General features: G+C 36.3%; 1 protein-coding gene across 1 annotated transcript; it reads right to left on the reverse strand.

The window, feature by feature from the left end:
• Positions 1-11492: 11492 nt before the first annotated feature.
• Positions 11493-18406, reverse strand: LOC134804127 (uncharacterized). The gene is made up of 2 exons (XM_063777070.1): positions 18253-18406; positions 11493-17831 (listed from the first exon to the last, which is right to left on the reverse strand). Exon 2 carries the CDS (start codon positions 17820-17822, stop codon positions 17073-17075), a length of 750 nt encoding a protein of 249 aa, XP_063633140.1. The 5' UTR covers positions 17823-17831; positions 18253-18406; the 3' UTR covers positions 11493-17072.
• Between the last annotated feature and the right edge of the window lie 169 nt (positions 18407-18575).

The raw sequence follows: 18575 nt of genomic DNA on the forward strand, positions 1-18575 counted from the left end.
GAATACGGACATTTTATACCGCTGCCAGACCTCAGCTCCTGTCAGAATAGGGGCTTCACAAGCCCTAACAACTCGCTGGCTCGAGATTACAAAGTTCTATGTTACATTTTCAAGGTAGTTGAAATTCGACTAAAGGGGCCCACAGATTACCAGTTCGCTGGACGATGTCGGCCTGTCAGTTGTTCGGAGCTGTCAAATTTTGCGTTTAACTGACAGGCCGATATCGTCCGGCGGACTGGTAATCAGTGTGCCCCTATGACACTTTCAAATTTCAGTTCGATAAAAGTGAATAGAAGCCTGTAATATTGGGCCAGCGAACTCACAGTGACTTCTGTCAGAATACGGACATTTATACCGCTACCAGACCTAATATCGGATCGGATAATGTGAAAACGCTCTAAGGATAAATGTTTAACCGATTTCCAGCTGGTTCAAATACACGCACACTTACCTGGATTAGGCAAAGTTATTTAAGATTGAGTATAGGGCCAAAGTTAAAGGGCTCCCGATGTTAGAACCGGGCTAAGGGCGTTACAAGCCTCAATTAGCTATTAACCCTTTGACCTTCGTGCATTCCGACTAGGCTCAAGATGACGCGCCGCGCACGATAGGCGTGGAGTTCAAAGGGTTAATCGATCGAATTTTTTTTTCTGAGAACAGATTTCTAAATATGTTTAAAAACGGTTGACATTTAATTTCTAATTATGAAATATATTTTTGGTAAAATATTTTATTAATTCATTAACTCGATTAAAAATTCGATATTTTGTTTGTTTTAGGGTCAGTTGCACCAAACACGTTCGCTATATTTTATTGTATGAGAAGTTTCATAGTTGACTGCTGCGTGCTGATCAGCCCGTTAAATGTGGTTGATGCAACTGGCCCTCAATCTGTTATATTATTGACTTTTGTATTACAAATAAAAGAAGGGGGCAGAACATAAATTAACTAATTGAGGCTTGTAAATGTAAAGTTTTATTAATAAGGATAAGTCTGCACCGACGTGGCAATGGCAAGCGACGGAATGTGGAAGTGCCACCGTAAACGTCAAATCCCCAAAATATTAGTGGCATTTCCATATTCAGTCATGGGCATTTTCCCAAAAAGTGTATCATTTACTTTTTTTCGGAAACTATATAATATATGGGTTAATTCTACTCAGAATAACTTGACTTCAATTTAAAAAGAAAAAAAAGTGTCCGAAAAAATTGACTGTTTTGACGCATTTTCACATACATTTTGTATATTGACCGTCACAAAACAACTGACACCTACAACACACACCACCTTTCTATTATTTTTTATCAATTGTTCTCGTGATTCTGGGTCGAATTAACCCAAAATTTGTTAGTTTCTCGAAAAACCTGATGATGTACCGTAAAACGGGGTCAACAGAAATCGCGGGGTGAATAGAGAAATTTTAAACTTTTTCTTTCAAGTTGTTATATTTAAAAACGTACATCTCTAAAATTAGATTTTTTGGATTGCGTATATAGTAGACTATTTATTCTCTACATTGATGCCAAAAGAACTTAATCAAACTGCCTAAAAGTTAGATTTTTTTGACTCTAAAGTAAGGTCTCGCCGAGGTAAGAAATGAAGCCTGTCTGAACTTTGTTCTAGTGGTAAACGTTTTGAAATTAACTAAGTAAAAGTTAGCTAACCTGATAATATAGTATCTGTAGTACTTAAATGATATATAATATCACTAATTTTCTCTATAATAAAGCATTTTTTTGCAAAAAACCAATAACAAGCAAATCTACGTGATAAAGGGGTCAGTGGACACGCATATGGGGTGAACAGTTACGCCATAGGGGGTGATTAGATACAACAAAGGGGTGTAAAGACACGCCTTGGGGGTTATAAGACACGAAAAAATAACTTTGTGTCAAATAGCTGTTTAACAGATACTATATACCATTTGCCAATAGAGTATCCACATAATAATGACCAAATTCGATGCCTATGACAACTAAAACTTAATATTTCTATTCACCCCTTTCTTGTGTCTATCGACCCCGTTTTAAGGATATGGAGAAAACAGGTAGTTTTCTTTGATTTTCTCTGCATTGGGTAGGTAAAAATTTATTTCACAATGCAAAATTGAAGAACTAACCAAGACTCAAAAAATGATATCAAAATTATTACTTTTATCATTTGGATTATTGGCGAAAATCGTCCTTGAAGTTGAAAATCGTGTCTTTTCACCCCGTTTTACGGTAGTTGTTTTATGAAGAGACGCTACCGAATAGCTAGTAAAAATGTACTTCCGTTACCAAATATTAACTTAGTATTAATTTGTATGATCGTGTAAATAATTATGAATTAGAGTGTGCTTTAAGGATGTTGACTTGATATACAGGTTGTTTATTTATTTAGTCACCCACGATAATTTACGGGGTGAATATATAATATAGGTCATACTGAGCAACTTTAATTACAATAAAAAAATTACTCTCCCATAGAAAATGTCAAGGTCAGACCGCCAAAATGTTTGAAACAGCCAATTTGTTTTCGCGATTACGGGGTTGGTCCCATAGTAAAAGTTGCTTAGTATAACCTATATATTCACCCCGTAAATTATTCCAAGTGGCTAGATAAACACCCTGTATATGTAAATTGCCCAATGATTCACCCTAAATAACCATTATAATGTCATTATAAATTACAACCATAATTTATTAGTCTCTATTTTTGTAGGAATGTCAACATTTAAAGAACAACAACCTTTTAAGCAAAGATTCATTGGTTGTATAAAATGTGTCAAATCTAAAAAAAACTGCCCCGAATTTGACAACTGAAAATGATGGCTAATACAGCGCCATATGTGTTGTGGGTTGTGACTTGTGGTAGCTGAACTGTCAAACGGCAACTTTTGGCAACCGCATAATGTACGGAGCCATACAACGCCATATTCATAAGCTATCAAGTTCGAAGCACGATTTGTCTTACAGTTTACACATCTTATAATCAGAACAGAATCTATGCTATCAGTTAAATGTTAAGAGCCCATCAACGTGCACACTAGCGCCACTCCTAAATAATCGTGATTATTTAAATTTAAGGATAGGTATTTAAAAAAGAGGGCCGCTACGTACTGTATTTTGTATTTAAGTACCTTTTGAATACATCTAACTAGTTTTTATGTTGCTGGTTTCGTCATTCTATGCGTCCAAAGTTAAAACGGCCGTTTTTTTGTTTTGAGTTCATAATAGATCGACGAAACCAGCAACATAAAAACTAGTTTGATGTATTCAAAATGTACTTAAATACAAAATACACTACGTAGCGGCCCCCTTTTTTAAATATCTGTCTTTAAATTTAAATAATCACGATTATTAACAGTGGCGCTAGTGTGCACGTTGATGGGCTCTTAAAGGGTCGAACCATTGGGGGCCAAATTAGCTACATGCATGAATTTTTCAATCGATTCTACTCCCCGAGAGATTCAAATGTTTCTGATAAACCTGCTACAATGTAGTGCATAATTGTTTGCCGTCGCATTTTCTCGGAAACGTTCGTATTTCGTCACCACTATGAAGAAAAATATCTCGTATCTCGCACTGCTTCTCAAAGATAAAACGCAGTAACTCTGTATGCATACCATACATAGTTACCACGTTTTACTTTTAATTGACATAAAAATATACGAGTTCTTTTTTTTAAAGTAGTCACGATTTGTCAAGCTACTTCAGTCAACCTCAGTACTTTTTGTACCGAGACTAACTGAAATAGCAAGATACGTTCGTACGTTTCCGTGAAAATAATGATGCACTACATCTGTAGGTATTGCATCCCGCAAACTTCCAAATTACGACATAAATATAGCGCGCGCAATGAGTAACAAAGCGCACCCTGTGACGTCACAGCACTCACGGCTGCGCCGAAGTGTATGTAAATGAATCATGAAAAATAAGGGTTATTCCCACTAGTTACCACCAAGTTCTTACCAGTGGTAACTACTGGGAATTTTATTCCCACCTTTTGCCACTGGTAACTACTGGGAAAAAAAATCCCACTAGTTACCACCAACTCGGCTTGGTGGTAACTACTGGGAATTTTTATTCCCAGTAGTTACCACTGGTAAAAGGTGGGAATTTTTATTCCCAGTAGTTACCACCAAAATATTGTTAGAATTCAATACTAATAAAAACAGTATAAATAGTATAGAATAAATGTAGCGTGCTGTAATAAATTATTATGTGTCAGTTAGTGATTCAGTAAACTGCTTTAAAAGTGATCAAAAATATTAAAACAGTTTTACCGGTATAAGTGTAAAAACTAAAATAGAAGAGTCTCATTCTAGTTAAGTAGAAATTAACTTATTATCCGGACTAAATTTATCTTATTAACTGTAAATTGAATTACATATTTATACAAACAAATCAGTCAAAAACCGACAGTATTTTAATTTTATATACTTACAGTCTTACACGTTCTTCCAATAAACATATTTTCCAAAAGAATAAAAGTTAAATACAAAAAAATGATGCCCCTCTGGTAGAGTGTCATTACCATCCCGCTAGCGTGGGTGTTTAAGCAATCGAGCCAACCAGCGTAACATGACCGAGCGATGTACTACCCGAGCGTAATTGGAATGCGAGCCTATGCTGGATAGTCCGAGCAGCCAGCCCATCCGAAGCGCGCCCTAAGCGGTTTTAATAACAACCATGCCCTTTAATTATTTAGCCTGAGTACAAATTATGAATACCTACATATTCCAGGTTTGCGTCGTATTATAATAGAACGAAATGAAGTAGCGGTAAATAATAAAACGAAATCTGTTCAGTCGGATTTTGACTGATTTGTTTGTTCGTTTTTATTCAATTAAGTTAATAAGATAAATTTAATCCGGATAATAAGTTAATTTCTATTTAACTAGAATGAGACTCTTCTATTTTAGTTTTTACACTTATACCGGTAAAACTGTTTTAATATTTTTGATCACTTTTAAAGCAGTTTACTGAATCACTAACTGACACATAATTATTTATTACAGCACGCTACATTTATACTATACTATTTATACTGTTTTTATTAGTATTGAATTCTAACAATATTTTGGTGGTAACTACTGGGAATAAAAATTCCCACCTTTTACCAGTGGTAACTACTGGGAATAAAAATTCCCAGTAGTTACCACCAAGCCGAGTTGGTGGTAACTAGTGGTAATTTTTTTCCCCAGTAGTTACCAGTGGTAAAACGTGGGAAAAAAATTCCCAGTAGTTACCACTGGTAAGAACTTGGTGGTAACTAGTGGGAATAACCCAAAAATAAGTTTTTCGTTATTCGCGCCGTAATAAAATGCGTTACCCATAGTCTAATAAAACATGGTCTTCTCTTCCCAGAGTGACACAAGCCTACGTCATGGCTCCTCTTCACGTTGGGCCAACGCCAACGCCAACGAGGGAGCAGCCATACGGTAGAATGAGATAGCAATATCACTTGCTCCCTCTAACGCATAAATGCGTCCCTCGTTGGCGTTGGCGTTGGCCCAACGTGAAGAGGAGCCATCACAATAACATTGCCACTTTATATAGCGCTATCGCATATTATCATATAGCGCTGTCGCATGATGACGTAGGCTTGTGTCAGTCACGTGACCACGAAAAGACGGGAAGAGAGTACCAGGCGGAGTATATTATTATACCATGGCGTTACCATAATTTTTTTCTCGTCATAACAAAGAACCAATAAATCTTTAATATACATTAGGGTAATCAAAGAATATATTACAATTTTACGTTTTTAAACTATTCACAAAAAATGCGTGTAGCACATTGATGGATTATTTTGGTATTGTTGAATGTGTTTATTGTAAAATATTTTTCATGCATGTAGCCCAGTGTCAAAAAATAATCAAATCTTGCAATAAATATCAACATTCTTTTAGCTAACACTACGATATGCCGTTACTATAGTAAATAAAATACTAGTGTTACCAGAAAGTTCGCCTAAGCAATTGACACCTTTTTAAATAGGTCGATTTTTTATTTCAATCATTAGAACAAAATTTACTGTAGTCGTTGAAGATATTTTTAGTTATATTGTTGTAAATAAGCGTATGCCTGTGAAGATATGATGTAAATTTATTTTGGACAGAACCGGTCTTACACAATTTACAATTATGTCCTTATTAGTGTGTGTTCTTTTTTATGGTTTTTAACGACAGCGTAATTTTAAAACTTTCCTGAGCGCCGATTGTCAATTAATCAGTATAGGCCCCGTGCATGATCTATCCTCTAGCCGCCCAGAGACCTATAAAAAGGTCTCCTGTTCCATTCTAATTTGAACTTTGTGTTGACAAAATAAAATTTCATTTTGCTTGGCAAGGTTTGACGTATTGGCGGCTAGAGGCTATAGGGGGCAGCATAGGAGCCGTCAGATTTTTGGCGCGATAAATGTGTCGTTTATGCTTCCGATGTAGCCCACAAGATGGTAGAACCTAGCTACTATGCACAAGGAAACATATCGACGAGAACGGTAGATGGTAGCACTTGATTTGGCAAGTACATGTGCACATATGTTTCCGATTCAGGCCACAAGATGGCAGACCCTACAACGCGCACGGTTCCTATAGAAATACAGTTGTAGTACTTGTAGTGCATAATTATTTTCCATCCTATTTTCACGTACTAATTTGTCTTGCTATTTCAGTCAGTCTCAGTACAAAAAGTACTGAGGTTGACTGAATTACAAGACAAATACGAACTTTTTCGAGAAAATACGATGGGAAACAATTATGCACTACCCCCCTTATTCATAAACGTTTACTAAAGTTGACAAGCCAATAATAATCGTTTGTCCCTTTCCGACGCATTGATATGATGGAAAGGGACAAACGATTATTATCGGCTTGTCAAATTTAGTAAACGTTTATGAATAAGGGGGTACATCTGTACATTTAAAATGTCTTCAATCAATTGAGGTAATTAAAAAAACATTTACATTTTGCTGTAATATGATCATGTAACAGAAATCTACATACGTTGATATACATCAACATTACCCGTATAAAAAAGCTAATCAATTCCAAAAAAAAGATACTAATAGGTGTATAAATTTAGGACATCGGAATTTTACAATATACAGGGTGATTCAGGAGACGTGAGCAGGACTAACACTGCGCATTTCGTAAATTATAAGCAACTGTTTCGTATCAGTATTAGTGAGGTTAACGTTAATTTTCTAGTCGTGTTGAAAAAAGTGTTATTTACGACATGCATGGTCACCCTAAAATTAGAATGCTAAACTACCGATATTCTGTGTCAAATTGAATGTCATCACTGTCATCACGGTCTGGTTACTTTTGAAAACTCGTATCTCACTCAAGTTTCACAGTTTATTTTCTTCGTAATCAAAATGCTGTCATTACGGTAAGATTTTATGTTTAGGTCGGTCTTGTAGGGTGACCATGATTGTACATAATTAAATTTGCCCTCACCAAAAAGTTAAAAAAATGGGAAAAGTGTGGTTGTTTCACCTAAATACTACGGTGATCGATTAATTATCAGTTACTGAGTGTGCAGGATTAGTCCTGCCCACGTCTCATGAATCACCCTGTATAGAATTGTTTGGTGAGTCGATTTATAATTAAATTTACTTAAATACTATAATAGTATTAATTGCAAAATAGCACAAAAGTAACGTTGTGCTATCAGGTATCACAAAAGTACATAGCTATTTTCACATTTATTTTTCAACACTGGTAGCGCGAATGCTTCTCTAATTGTGATATTCCTCAATAATTTCTGTTTTGTGAGCCTTAAGACGGCGGGTGTATGTATACCTAAGTACATATATGTATTGTATAGGTACTTACTACAAATTACTTAAGATACGCAAAATTGTAGTTTTTATAGTGAATATTTATACCCATCTCAATCAAGGGCAAATGCCATAATACTACATTACAATAAAATTGAGAAAAATAGGAAATCCGCAACGAGTGGCGATAAATTAAAACACGACCGGAGGAAGTGTTTTACATTGATACGAGTTACGAATTATCTATTCGCACATGTATCGTACAACGTTTTACAGTATATATGGCCCTTTAAATGTTCGACATAGTTACGTACGTAATATGCTTATTATCGCACTAGTGCGGTAAAGTAGCACCATATGTACTGTAAAAGAATATAAACGGAAAATAGACTATATTTACAAGGGCAGAGTCCAATTAAAACTTTAAAAGATTAAAGTTGGCTCGATAGAAAAACATCGCGAAATCATATGTATGTATATTATAACCCGCCATCCTAAAATTCACCAGCTGCATAAATCACGTTAATTTTTCTAACCTAAACGAAACTTCTTTAATACTATTTTATTACTGTAAATACCTACATTAGTGCTAAGGTTGTTTTATTGGTGTAATACAGTCTTAATAAAATTTGTTCAACGTTTCATGTTTTTTATTTCTATGTCATTTTGACAATATAAATTACCTAATTGTGGCTTAACCCTCCGTATGCCTTTGTATAAATTATATAAAATTTTCTTCTGAATTAATAAGGCTGGTTTTAGTTAGTGTCACGCGGACCGTCCGTGCGGATCGCTCCGCACCGGACCGATATGTATTAAGTTCCGCACGGACGGTCCGCGTGACACTAACTACGTTACGGATAAATTACCCCGCAGTCTAAATCCCCCCCTCCCCGCACCTTACAATACAAGAACAGGAGAAGTGCAATTAAAAATCTTGTTTATTAAAGATTTTAGCATTTATTTATCAATTAATTACAATAATTCATAGTATTACATCTAATTATTCTACCTGATCTAACTAAATAAATTGTTCATGTAAATTAAAAATACCTAAAAATAGCAATACAACCATCTAAGGTCCATCCAAGTCCCTAAACGTTGTGATCATAGCCATAGACCAATAATATAGTTATTGGATAAAATCCCAAATTAGTAAACGTGTTGTACACATCTGATGCCTAGCCAAGATGACTGTACATCGGTGGACCTTATTACAACATACATAAGGCCCGCCGATGTACAGTTAAGTGTGGACGATGGTACATCGACACGCCAAACGAAAAGAAATAAGTTTTGGGCAAAAAATCTCATATCTATGAAAATATAACGTTTATAATGAGCATAATGACACTACCTCACTTTGTTCTGTTCAATTCGGTGCAAAGTTAGCTTAGACGGACTCTAAGACATTTCTAAATGTGTGAGTCCATGACAATAATACAATGGCAACATATTATTGACATTTAATGAAAAAATTACATATTAAATTATCCAAGTCTATTACAGTAATACGTGTCCACGATAGGTAGGTTTACCCTATTTGTACTTCAATACTTGTTACATTAATACTACATACTACATTGTGTTCAGTGAGTTGATAACAGTAAGATAACTGCTCTCTCAATTTTGAGCCATATAAATGGCCAATGGATATAGAAAGACCGTCAAAGTCCCGATAGGCGAACCTACGAGGGGCGTTCAAAATATTCTCGGTATTGATATCTTACAACCTCTTCTTAAATTTCTTTCGTTACTGGCCGCTAAGGTTTATTCATTGACATTAAAAAAAAATATAATTGGAACCGAGATGTTCTTTTGTTTTTCTGCAATTGCTGAACAAACATGAACATCATGTGCGAATTGACCATGTTAACTAAATTAGAACATCAATGCGTCATAAGATTCTCGACAAAACAGGGTAAAAATCAAAAAACCATAAAAGAGGAAATGGATTGTGTTTACCGTGAGTCTGCTCCTTCTTTATCTACCATTCAAAAGTGGTCAAGCGAATTTAAACGTGGAAGGGAGAGTATTGAAGATGACCCTAGACCTGGTCGGCCTGTAGTAGCTACTTCACAAGAAAATATTGATAAAGTGGAAAAACTTATATTGGAAGATGGTCGAGTGAAGGTAAAATCTATAGCTCAAGTAACCAATCTTTCTATTGGTATCGTACATGATATTATCCATGACCATCTTAATATGTCAAAAGTAAGTGCAAGATGGGTTCCGCGAATGCTGACTCGGCTTCAAAAAGACATGCGTGTAGCGTGTTGTTCCGATGTTATTGACCTGTGCGGTGAAAATCCTAATGAGGTGCTGCAAAGAATAGTTACTGGAGATGAAACCTGGGTTCATCATTATGACCCAGAGAGTAAACAAGAGTCCATGCAGTGGCACATTAAGGGTTCAGCTCATCCCAAAAAGTTCAAGGTCGTCCCTTCAGCTGGCAAGGTCATGGCCACGATATTTTGGGATTGTAAAGGAATATTACTAATCGATTATAAAGAAAAAGGTGTAAATATCACACGACAGTACTACGCTAACATTCTACGTCAATTAAAGGATGCAATCAAAGAAAAGAGGCGAGGAAAGTTAACCAAAGGTGTTCTGCTTCTGTGTGACAACGCCCCCGTCCATACTGCTCATATTGCCAAGGCAGCTATTGTTGAATGTGGGTTTGAAACTGTTACTCACCCACCGTATAGTCCGGACTTAGCCCCCAGCGACTTCTTTTTGTTCCCCAATCTTAAAAAGGATCTGCGTGGATTTTTTTTTCTGACGATGAAGCATTGAAGGCTGCAGTGGAGGAGCATTTTTACACCAAAGATAAAAAATATTTTTATGAGGGATTAAAAAAATAATTGATCGATCTTTTAAGGGGATTAACATAGGGGGGGAGTATATTGAAAAATAAAAATATCAAACTTTTCGTACTTGTTTGTTTTCATTCTCATACCGAGAATATTTTGAACACCCCTCGTACATACTTTACGCCGTGACGTCAGGATTGAGTTGAAGCCATCTTGAAGTATGGAAATAGAGAAAATTGCGATTTCGACGGTGAAATATTGCATTTAGAATAAGAATAATATTTATTTGAAAAGAACCTTGTTAACAAGATTGTTTTCAAATTGAAGCTATATGGAAATAGTCTTGTTAAATTTATGTATATAGTTGCTATACAATCTATAATTTAATAAAATGGTACCATTTTTTTGATCAGGTACAAATAGGCACAACAGCACCTTTGCATACTCGTACTTGCCAGATGGCCAAACTCTTAACCATACGGGCAATAAGAATGGGGCCAATACAGCGGTGTGGCACCGCTACAACGCGATTGGTTGACGAGTTCGCATCACGCGCGCGATTGGTCGCAACTAGTTGCGTTAGACTGCACGATTGGCTCGAATTCGTGAGTAACACCGCTGAACTAGTACCATTTTTAGTGCCCGTCCTGAGATATACGTCAATGCTTATGATATAATAGGGCAAGGACTAGTGAGGTAATTTAAGGCCATTTCATTTCCAAAAGGAACTTTGATCTAAAGATTGAAAAATTAGAGGTTTGGGAAAGTAATAGTGAGGCAAGCTTAAAAAAATGGCGTTAGTCATAAAAACCATATATAGTTAGTCAAACCGATCTGTCAGTCTGTCAATCAGTAAGAACCAGGAAGACTATAGTCATCCTTTTCTTTTGGGTGCTAGTACTGGTGTAGGACAAAGATAGTATGATTCTATCTGTCTATGATTGAAATGAGACAGTCCTTTGACAAACTATATATACCACATTGTTTAAAACTAAAATATCATAATTGAACTCATTAGCCCCCATTCCCACGGGCGCTTTTACAACGCGCGTTAAAAAAGCGTTTGAATGACACAAATGGATACATGTGTATTTATTCACACGACAGCGTTGGCGCTTTTTACCAAGCAGTGTTGGATTTTCGACTTTAAGCCTTGGTCATTAAATTGAATTTAGCGTGCAGACAGATTCAAGCGCTTTTTTAACGCGCGTTGAAAAAGCTCTCGTGAGAATGGGGCCTAATGGTGGCTTTATTCGTCTTTTTTGCCATACGATATGGCTATGTCTTTTCGGTTACTCTTTACATAAATAGTTTTATATAGATGTAGTGCATTATTATTTTCCATTGTTTTTTCACGGTAACGTACGGACGTGTCTTGCTATTTCAGTCAGTCTTGGAACAAAAAGTACTGAGGTTGACTGAAGTAGCATGACAAATACAAACGTTTCCGAGAAAATTATGCACTACATCTGTACAAAGAATTTAAGAGTCACACAAACCCACCGCTAAACTTTGACCCATACAATCGAACATACTCTCTCATTTTATGACGTTGCGAGCGTCACTTTGATTGTATGGCGACATTGAGTTACTATTACATTACTATGGAGAAGCCATACCAAACAATGAAATAGGGAATATTAGGCAAAGCTCTGCGTAGGTGGCACCTTTGTGGCACATACAGTAAACAAACTACATTGACACATCACACGTCACGTCAATCACATGGCCTACCGCGAAACAAGATAATCGAAATTTCGTTATAGTGTGTAGCTTTCAAATAGAGCTCGACGGCTAATCCTATTGTCTATTGTTAAGTAAAACCGCTAGCGTCCCCAATACGTGATCTAAACAGCCAAATAGGAGATCAATATCCCAATGAAAGTAAATTTATTGGACCCTATACAACTGGAAAACGAAACGATAATGGGCAAAGGTTAGTTGATTTCGTACAGCAACAAAACTTATGCATTATGAATAGCTTCTTTAACAAAAAAATTAGCAGAAGGTGGACATGGGTATCACCCAATGGGCAAGTAAAGAACGCTATAGATTTCATTTTAACGAACAAACCAAAAATATTTGCAGATGTAAGCATAAAAAACCAGTTAAACTTTAGTACTGATCACCGAATGGTGCGAGGAAAGATAAAAAGTTGCAAATTAAATCCATATCGAAAACATATTAAAAACAACATAAAGGAAATACGGATACCTTTGCCGCAAGCAACACTAAACCCGTTAGAAAAGAATCTGAAACTAAATATACAAAGCAAAACAAGTATTCAAGAAAAATACAATATTCTAGAAAAAGGGCTCCAAAATATAGAAAATACCTTAAACACAACCACAACGAAAAAAGATAAGCTCGGAGAGCTCGCCAGAAAGCTACTAACGGAAAGACAAGCACTCCAAAAGCAAAAACCAAAGAATAGAAAAGAAATTTCACGTATAAGCAAGAAGATTAATATAATATAAGAAAACACAGAGAAAAAATGAGAACTGAAAGGTTTATACATCACATTGAATCTACAGGAGGAGTCAAAAGGCTTGGAAAGAATTACAAGAAAATACAGAGTGGATTCCAAATATGAAGAATCATAAAAACAACAAAACTAAAACTAAGCGGACAGATATACTAAAAGCAGCTACCGATTTCTACAGACAGTTATACAATGATGATACAACTACTTTTACGACACCGTATTTAGACAAGCATGAAGAAGAAGAACCGGTCCCTCCTATAATAAAAATAGAAATATCCAAAGCCATAGAGACATTGAAAACAGAAAATCGCCAGGAGAAGACGGCATCACGAATGAAGTCCTGAAAGGTACTTCAGAAACTATTTTTGAAACCTTAATAGAGTTGTTTAATGACATTATACAAAGCGAAATAATACCATCACAATGGTCATCATCGACTATTATCTTGCTCCACAAAAAAGGAAATAGGGACAATATTAATAACTACAGGCCTATAAGTCTTATGTCATCTATGTACAAGGTGTTCTCAAAGATTCTGCTAGGTCGCCTCACAAAAGCACTAGATGAGAACCAGCCCAAGGAACAGGCAGGGTTTCGAAGCGGTTGTTCTACGATTGACCACATACACACAATAAAGCAATTGATTGAAAAGTGCAACGAATACCAAATGCCCTATTATTTGGCATTCGTAGATTACAATAAAGCATTCGATTCATTATATCACGCAAAAATTTGGGAGTCCTTACTGAACCAAGGCATACATAAAAAATATATAAGGCTTATACGGAACCTCTACAAGGACACGACAGCGACAATAAAGACTGAAAGGCATGGTGATAGGTTTAAGATCAAGAAGGGCGTCAGGCAGGGAGACCCCTTGTCGCCAAAATTATTTTCCGCAGTCTTGGAGGAAGTATTCAGGAAAATGGATTGGAGCGAATACGGCATCAAAGTAAACGGCGCTCTATTAAACCATCTTAGATTCGCAGATGATCTTATAGTTATCTCTGACGACGTGAACCACCTACGCATTATGCTGGAACAACTAGTAGTGCGAGAAAGTCGGACTTCAAATAAATACGTCAAAAACAAAGTTATTAACCAATCGATTCAAAATTCCGATACAAATTAATAACTACACTATAGAATATGTCACGGAATACACTTACCTGGGCCAAATAATATCTACTTCAGAGATCACATCTAAAGAAATACAAAGTCGCATTAACTCGTCATGGAACAGGTACTGGTCGCTGAAAGAAATAACGAAGAACCCATCAATGCCACTTAAGTTAAAAAGTCGCATTTTCAATTCTTGTATCTTGCCCTGTATGACATATGGCTGTCAGACATGGGCATTAACAAAAGAACACACGAAAAGACTAGAAATAACACAACATAACATCGAAAGAAGTATGCTGAACATAAGGAGAATAGATCGTATCAACCTAAAGACCATACGTAGAAGAACACGTGTCAAAGATGTTTCACATACTATCAAAAAATCCAAATGGAAGTGGGCAGGACACATACTTCGATGCAAGGAAGACAAATGGGCCACGGAAGTGACTGATTGGTATCCTAGGGAAGGAGGCAGAAAAAACCACAGACCTCTACGAAGATGGGAAGATGACTTCATTGTTATAGCTGGTGCCACTTGGCGAACGAAAGCCCATGATCGGGAACTTTGGAGGTACTTGGGGGAGGCCTATGTTGGAAAGCAAGACAATCTTGACTCCGATGTCTGATAGCGCAAATATTGTAATAGTTCTTTATATTTTATTTTTAAGTAAGATTGTTAAATAAAGGCTAATTGAAATTGAATAGGATTAGCCGTCGAGCTCTATTTGAAAGCTACTAGGGCTTGCAATATCCGCCCATTTTTTGTATCCGGATATTTCGATTATTTATTATATTACTATCCGGATATCCGGATAAAACGGATAATTCGAATACTTGTTTTTTATTTAACAAAAAAAAACTATTATAAAAAGTGTAATAGAATCAAATTTTACGTATAAAAGGTTGCGTAACAGCAAGTGTTAAGGTATTTTTAGGAGTTCTACCTTTCCGTCGAAAATTTACTGTCTGATTTTCACTAGGAATTTTTTTTTCGCTTAAGCTTTACTGTGACATTCAACCTTCGGTAAATTAAACTTTGCAAACGCAAACGGCTGCCTCAAACTATATTTGTAACAATCTATACTTTATGGAGATACTTCAACTCTCCGCTTAATATTAGCAGCCTGCGCTGCGAAATTCATTTTCAAGTACTTCAGATGATTACAAGATATTTGGCGTTATTTTCATGTAAATTTTACAACCATGAATTATAATTCTAGTCATCTAGTGATCTAGTCTTATTGACATATGCTACTGGCCGTGGTATTGATATTTAGAGAAACGAATACGTCTTCTAATTGATGCGACAGTGTCTTCTTGTTGAGATATTACATTTCATTTAAGGACAAGACAATCAAGGTTTTAATTACAGATTTATTCAAATGCAGGATGCTAAAACGTTCGGCAGTTCAATATCAACCGAAGTTCTCCTTGGTTGGTGCCATTTTAGGTCTGTCTGTTCGCACGTTATTAGTAATGTATTCAGACGCTAACAATAATGCAGCGCAGGAACACGGAACAAGTACATTCAAAGTTACTTTGTACGTTTTAAGGAACTAAGTCGATCTGCATAAGATTGTTCCCAAATATATAAAAAAATAAAGGAGTAGTTGGCAGTCAAGGAGAAATACTTAAATAAACAGTTTTATACCGTAAAAATGTATCCCAATAAATAAATAAATCAACCGACATCGTTTACGTTATAATTTTCAACGTTTTTGAAATAGTTTTCTTAAAAATTGGAATTTGTCATAAATATTATTCGAATTATTCGTTTTATCCGGATATCAACCTCGTCTAAATCCGGATAGTAAATTGGACGGATATCCGGATAAAACGGTTATCCTGATATCCGGATTGTAAGCCCTAAAAGCTACACACTATATCTAATCTCTCTATCACTCTTGCATATTCCAGCGATAAAGAGGCAGATAACTAAATTTCGACTTTCGCGTTTACCGGTAGGCCCTTGTTAACAAACCGCCTTGATGCATCAATGTCATATTTTATTGTCTGTGAAAACTATTCAAAAAACAGTTTAAGGCAGAGTATGTATAAGTTAGTCTATGAATTTATCAGTAGTACTGCACTCTGGCGGCAGAACATTGCAGTAATAGTCCCTATTGTCGCAATCACAACCTGTACCACGCGACTAAAACGTCGTAAGCGCCGTAAAATTCATGAGTTTAGGTCGCGAGATTCACGCTCCGCTTCAATGGTTTGTTGTTAAAACATCCACTCATGGCGCAAAATACTGGTTCTCTGTGCCGGGGTCCTATACGTTAGTAATAAATAATAGTTTAATGTTTATCGGCGGCTAATAGGCGCGTGTGATTCCTAACATAAAAAAAAAACATACAGTACCTATTGTATTGGGCTACTAAGTGGAATGTGTAACAACATTTCTAAGTAAATAAATGTGACGTTATCAATCAAAAGGTATCACATTGTCAGTTGTAGACAAGATTGTTTTCAAATTGAAGCTATATGGAAATAACGCCTTATTGACAACCAACAAAGTACCCTTTTGGTTGAAAATGGCACTAAATATGTTACTGTTGTACCCTAGTTGAAGGGATGAAAACAAGTAATAGTTGATTCACCCTTTCGTTCTGTGTAAGCGATCGTAATACCGCAATATTTAGTAATATAAAATATAACTTATATTAAAATTTGGTAGTCAAAAAAATGGTTTAAATAGTTTTATGCATCAAGACTGGACTTTAAGATTTAGAAGGTGACAAGTAGTACCTGCGGCGCCCGCAGCGATGCGCTGCGTTCCTGCAGACAAGACTTGATACAACATGAGCTGGCCTGCTCTTGCAGATTATCCCAGAAGCTTGTTTCGACCGCCCAAACCTGGCCAGTCTCTGTCTTCCCTATATCATGTCAAATATATTAAAGTTATAAGTGTTGTAGGATGTTGGCTTGCGTAGCTTTTCCTTTATCAAATCACAGGGTGATGGAGTGTCAAATTTAAACCTCACAATGTTGCTCTCAATCATCTCGTGCAAGTACGGAGCGGCTACAGGCTTTAAGCGTGATGTGAGGACTTTACCAAACTGCGAGCATTTCCCTCTCTTTACTTTTTGTCGAAGCATGTATGACATGTCTGTTGTTAACGGAAGTAGAGGCTCAGGGGTTTTCATCTGCACTTCTTCAGGGCATTCCTCAATGAAGTTGGGTTCGAAGAGGTCTTCAAAAGAGCTGGCGGTACTGATGACTTCTTTCTTTGGTTCAGGCTTGTACGGTGTCTGCAGTGCTTGCATGAGATCTATAACGCATTTGTCCTCCTCTAATTTAAGTCGGCGGGTTTCTTCGACGAGTCGCTGCTGCTCCTCTTCCTGCTGCCGTTTCAGCTCTTTGGCCTTGAGCATGTTTGATAATTGTTGAGCAAGGAGATTGTCAATGGGGCTAGAACCTAACTGGAATGTGGGTATGTTGATCCGCTGGCCAGGTGGAGTCAATCTGGTGTCAGACTGGACACCAATCTGCCCGGCAAGCCGAGGGATTTGGATGTGGTCACTCAGGCTGTGGCTGGCCCCCTCAGATTGACCTTGAATGCTGGTTTTGGACAGGTGGCTGTCCACCAACGCCAGCAGAGACGTGAACGAACTTGAGTCCGTCATTTTGATAATCTGGAACAATTGGTAATCTTAATAATATTGTTTTCAACTCTAGGATTAATTAAATACACAACACACAAATACTTTTTTTGCCAAGGCCTCGCAATTTTTAGTACACAAATAGGACATAGTGTTCAGATATGTTTGCAGAGAATAATGAATACTGTGAACTTACAACGATACTTGTAGGCTTAGCAAATAAACACATTAAACGGATTATAATGATATCATTCAATTTTACTTTTCAAAATATAATAATTCTATTATGCCCTAAACTACGTTATTGCATCTGTTGAACAATAAAAGAATGCAAGGCCACGACTTTTCAACAAAAAAGTATTATGCAATTTGTCCTGCTTCTAAATAGTGAAACGTCCAGTAATAGTTACTGCGTAGATACTGATCAAAGAATATTCATTTAACGATTACTTACAGGTTTATTCGGTTTAGCTTCCTTTTTATTATAGATGTTCCTACATCACAATGTGTATTTATTTATGTTTTCATTATGTATTATTTACTTAATGCACCAAAATATTATAAATTAAAAAAAATAACACCGCGTATATATGACACAAACAATGACGTGACGTCAGAATAAAATATGTGACATGATATCGCGATAAACGGTCCGAATTGGACGTTGACAAATACACTGAATAATCTAATTCAAACGTAACTAAGTCGAAATAAGGATTTGAGGAACCTAATCCCTCTTTCCAACGAAGTATTTATATTTGATTTATATTTTCCGCA

This window comes from Cydia splendana, chromosome Z (genome assembly GCF_910591565.1).
Source record: "Cydia splendana chromosome Z, ilCydSple1.2, whole genome shotgun sequence".
NCBI lineage: Eukaryota > Metazoa > Arthropoda > Insecta > Lepidoptera > Tortricidae > Cydia > Cydia splendana.

Excerpts from the sequence above, each read along its gene's own strand:
- LOC134804127 (XM_063777070.1), bottom strand. The coding sequence starts at position 17,822 with ATGACGGACTCAAGTTCGTTCACGTCTCTGCTGGCGTTGGTGGACAGC.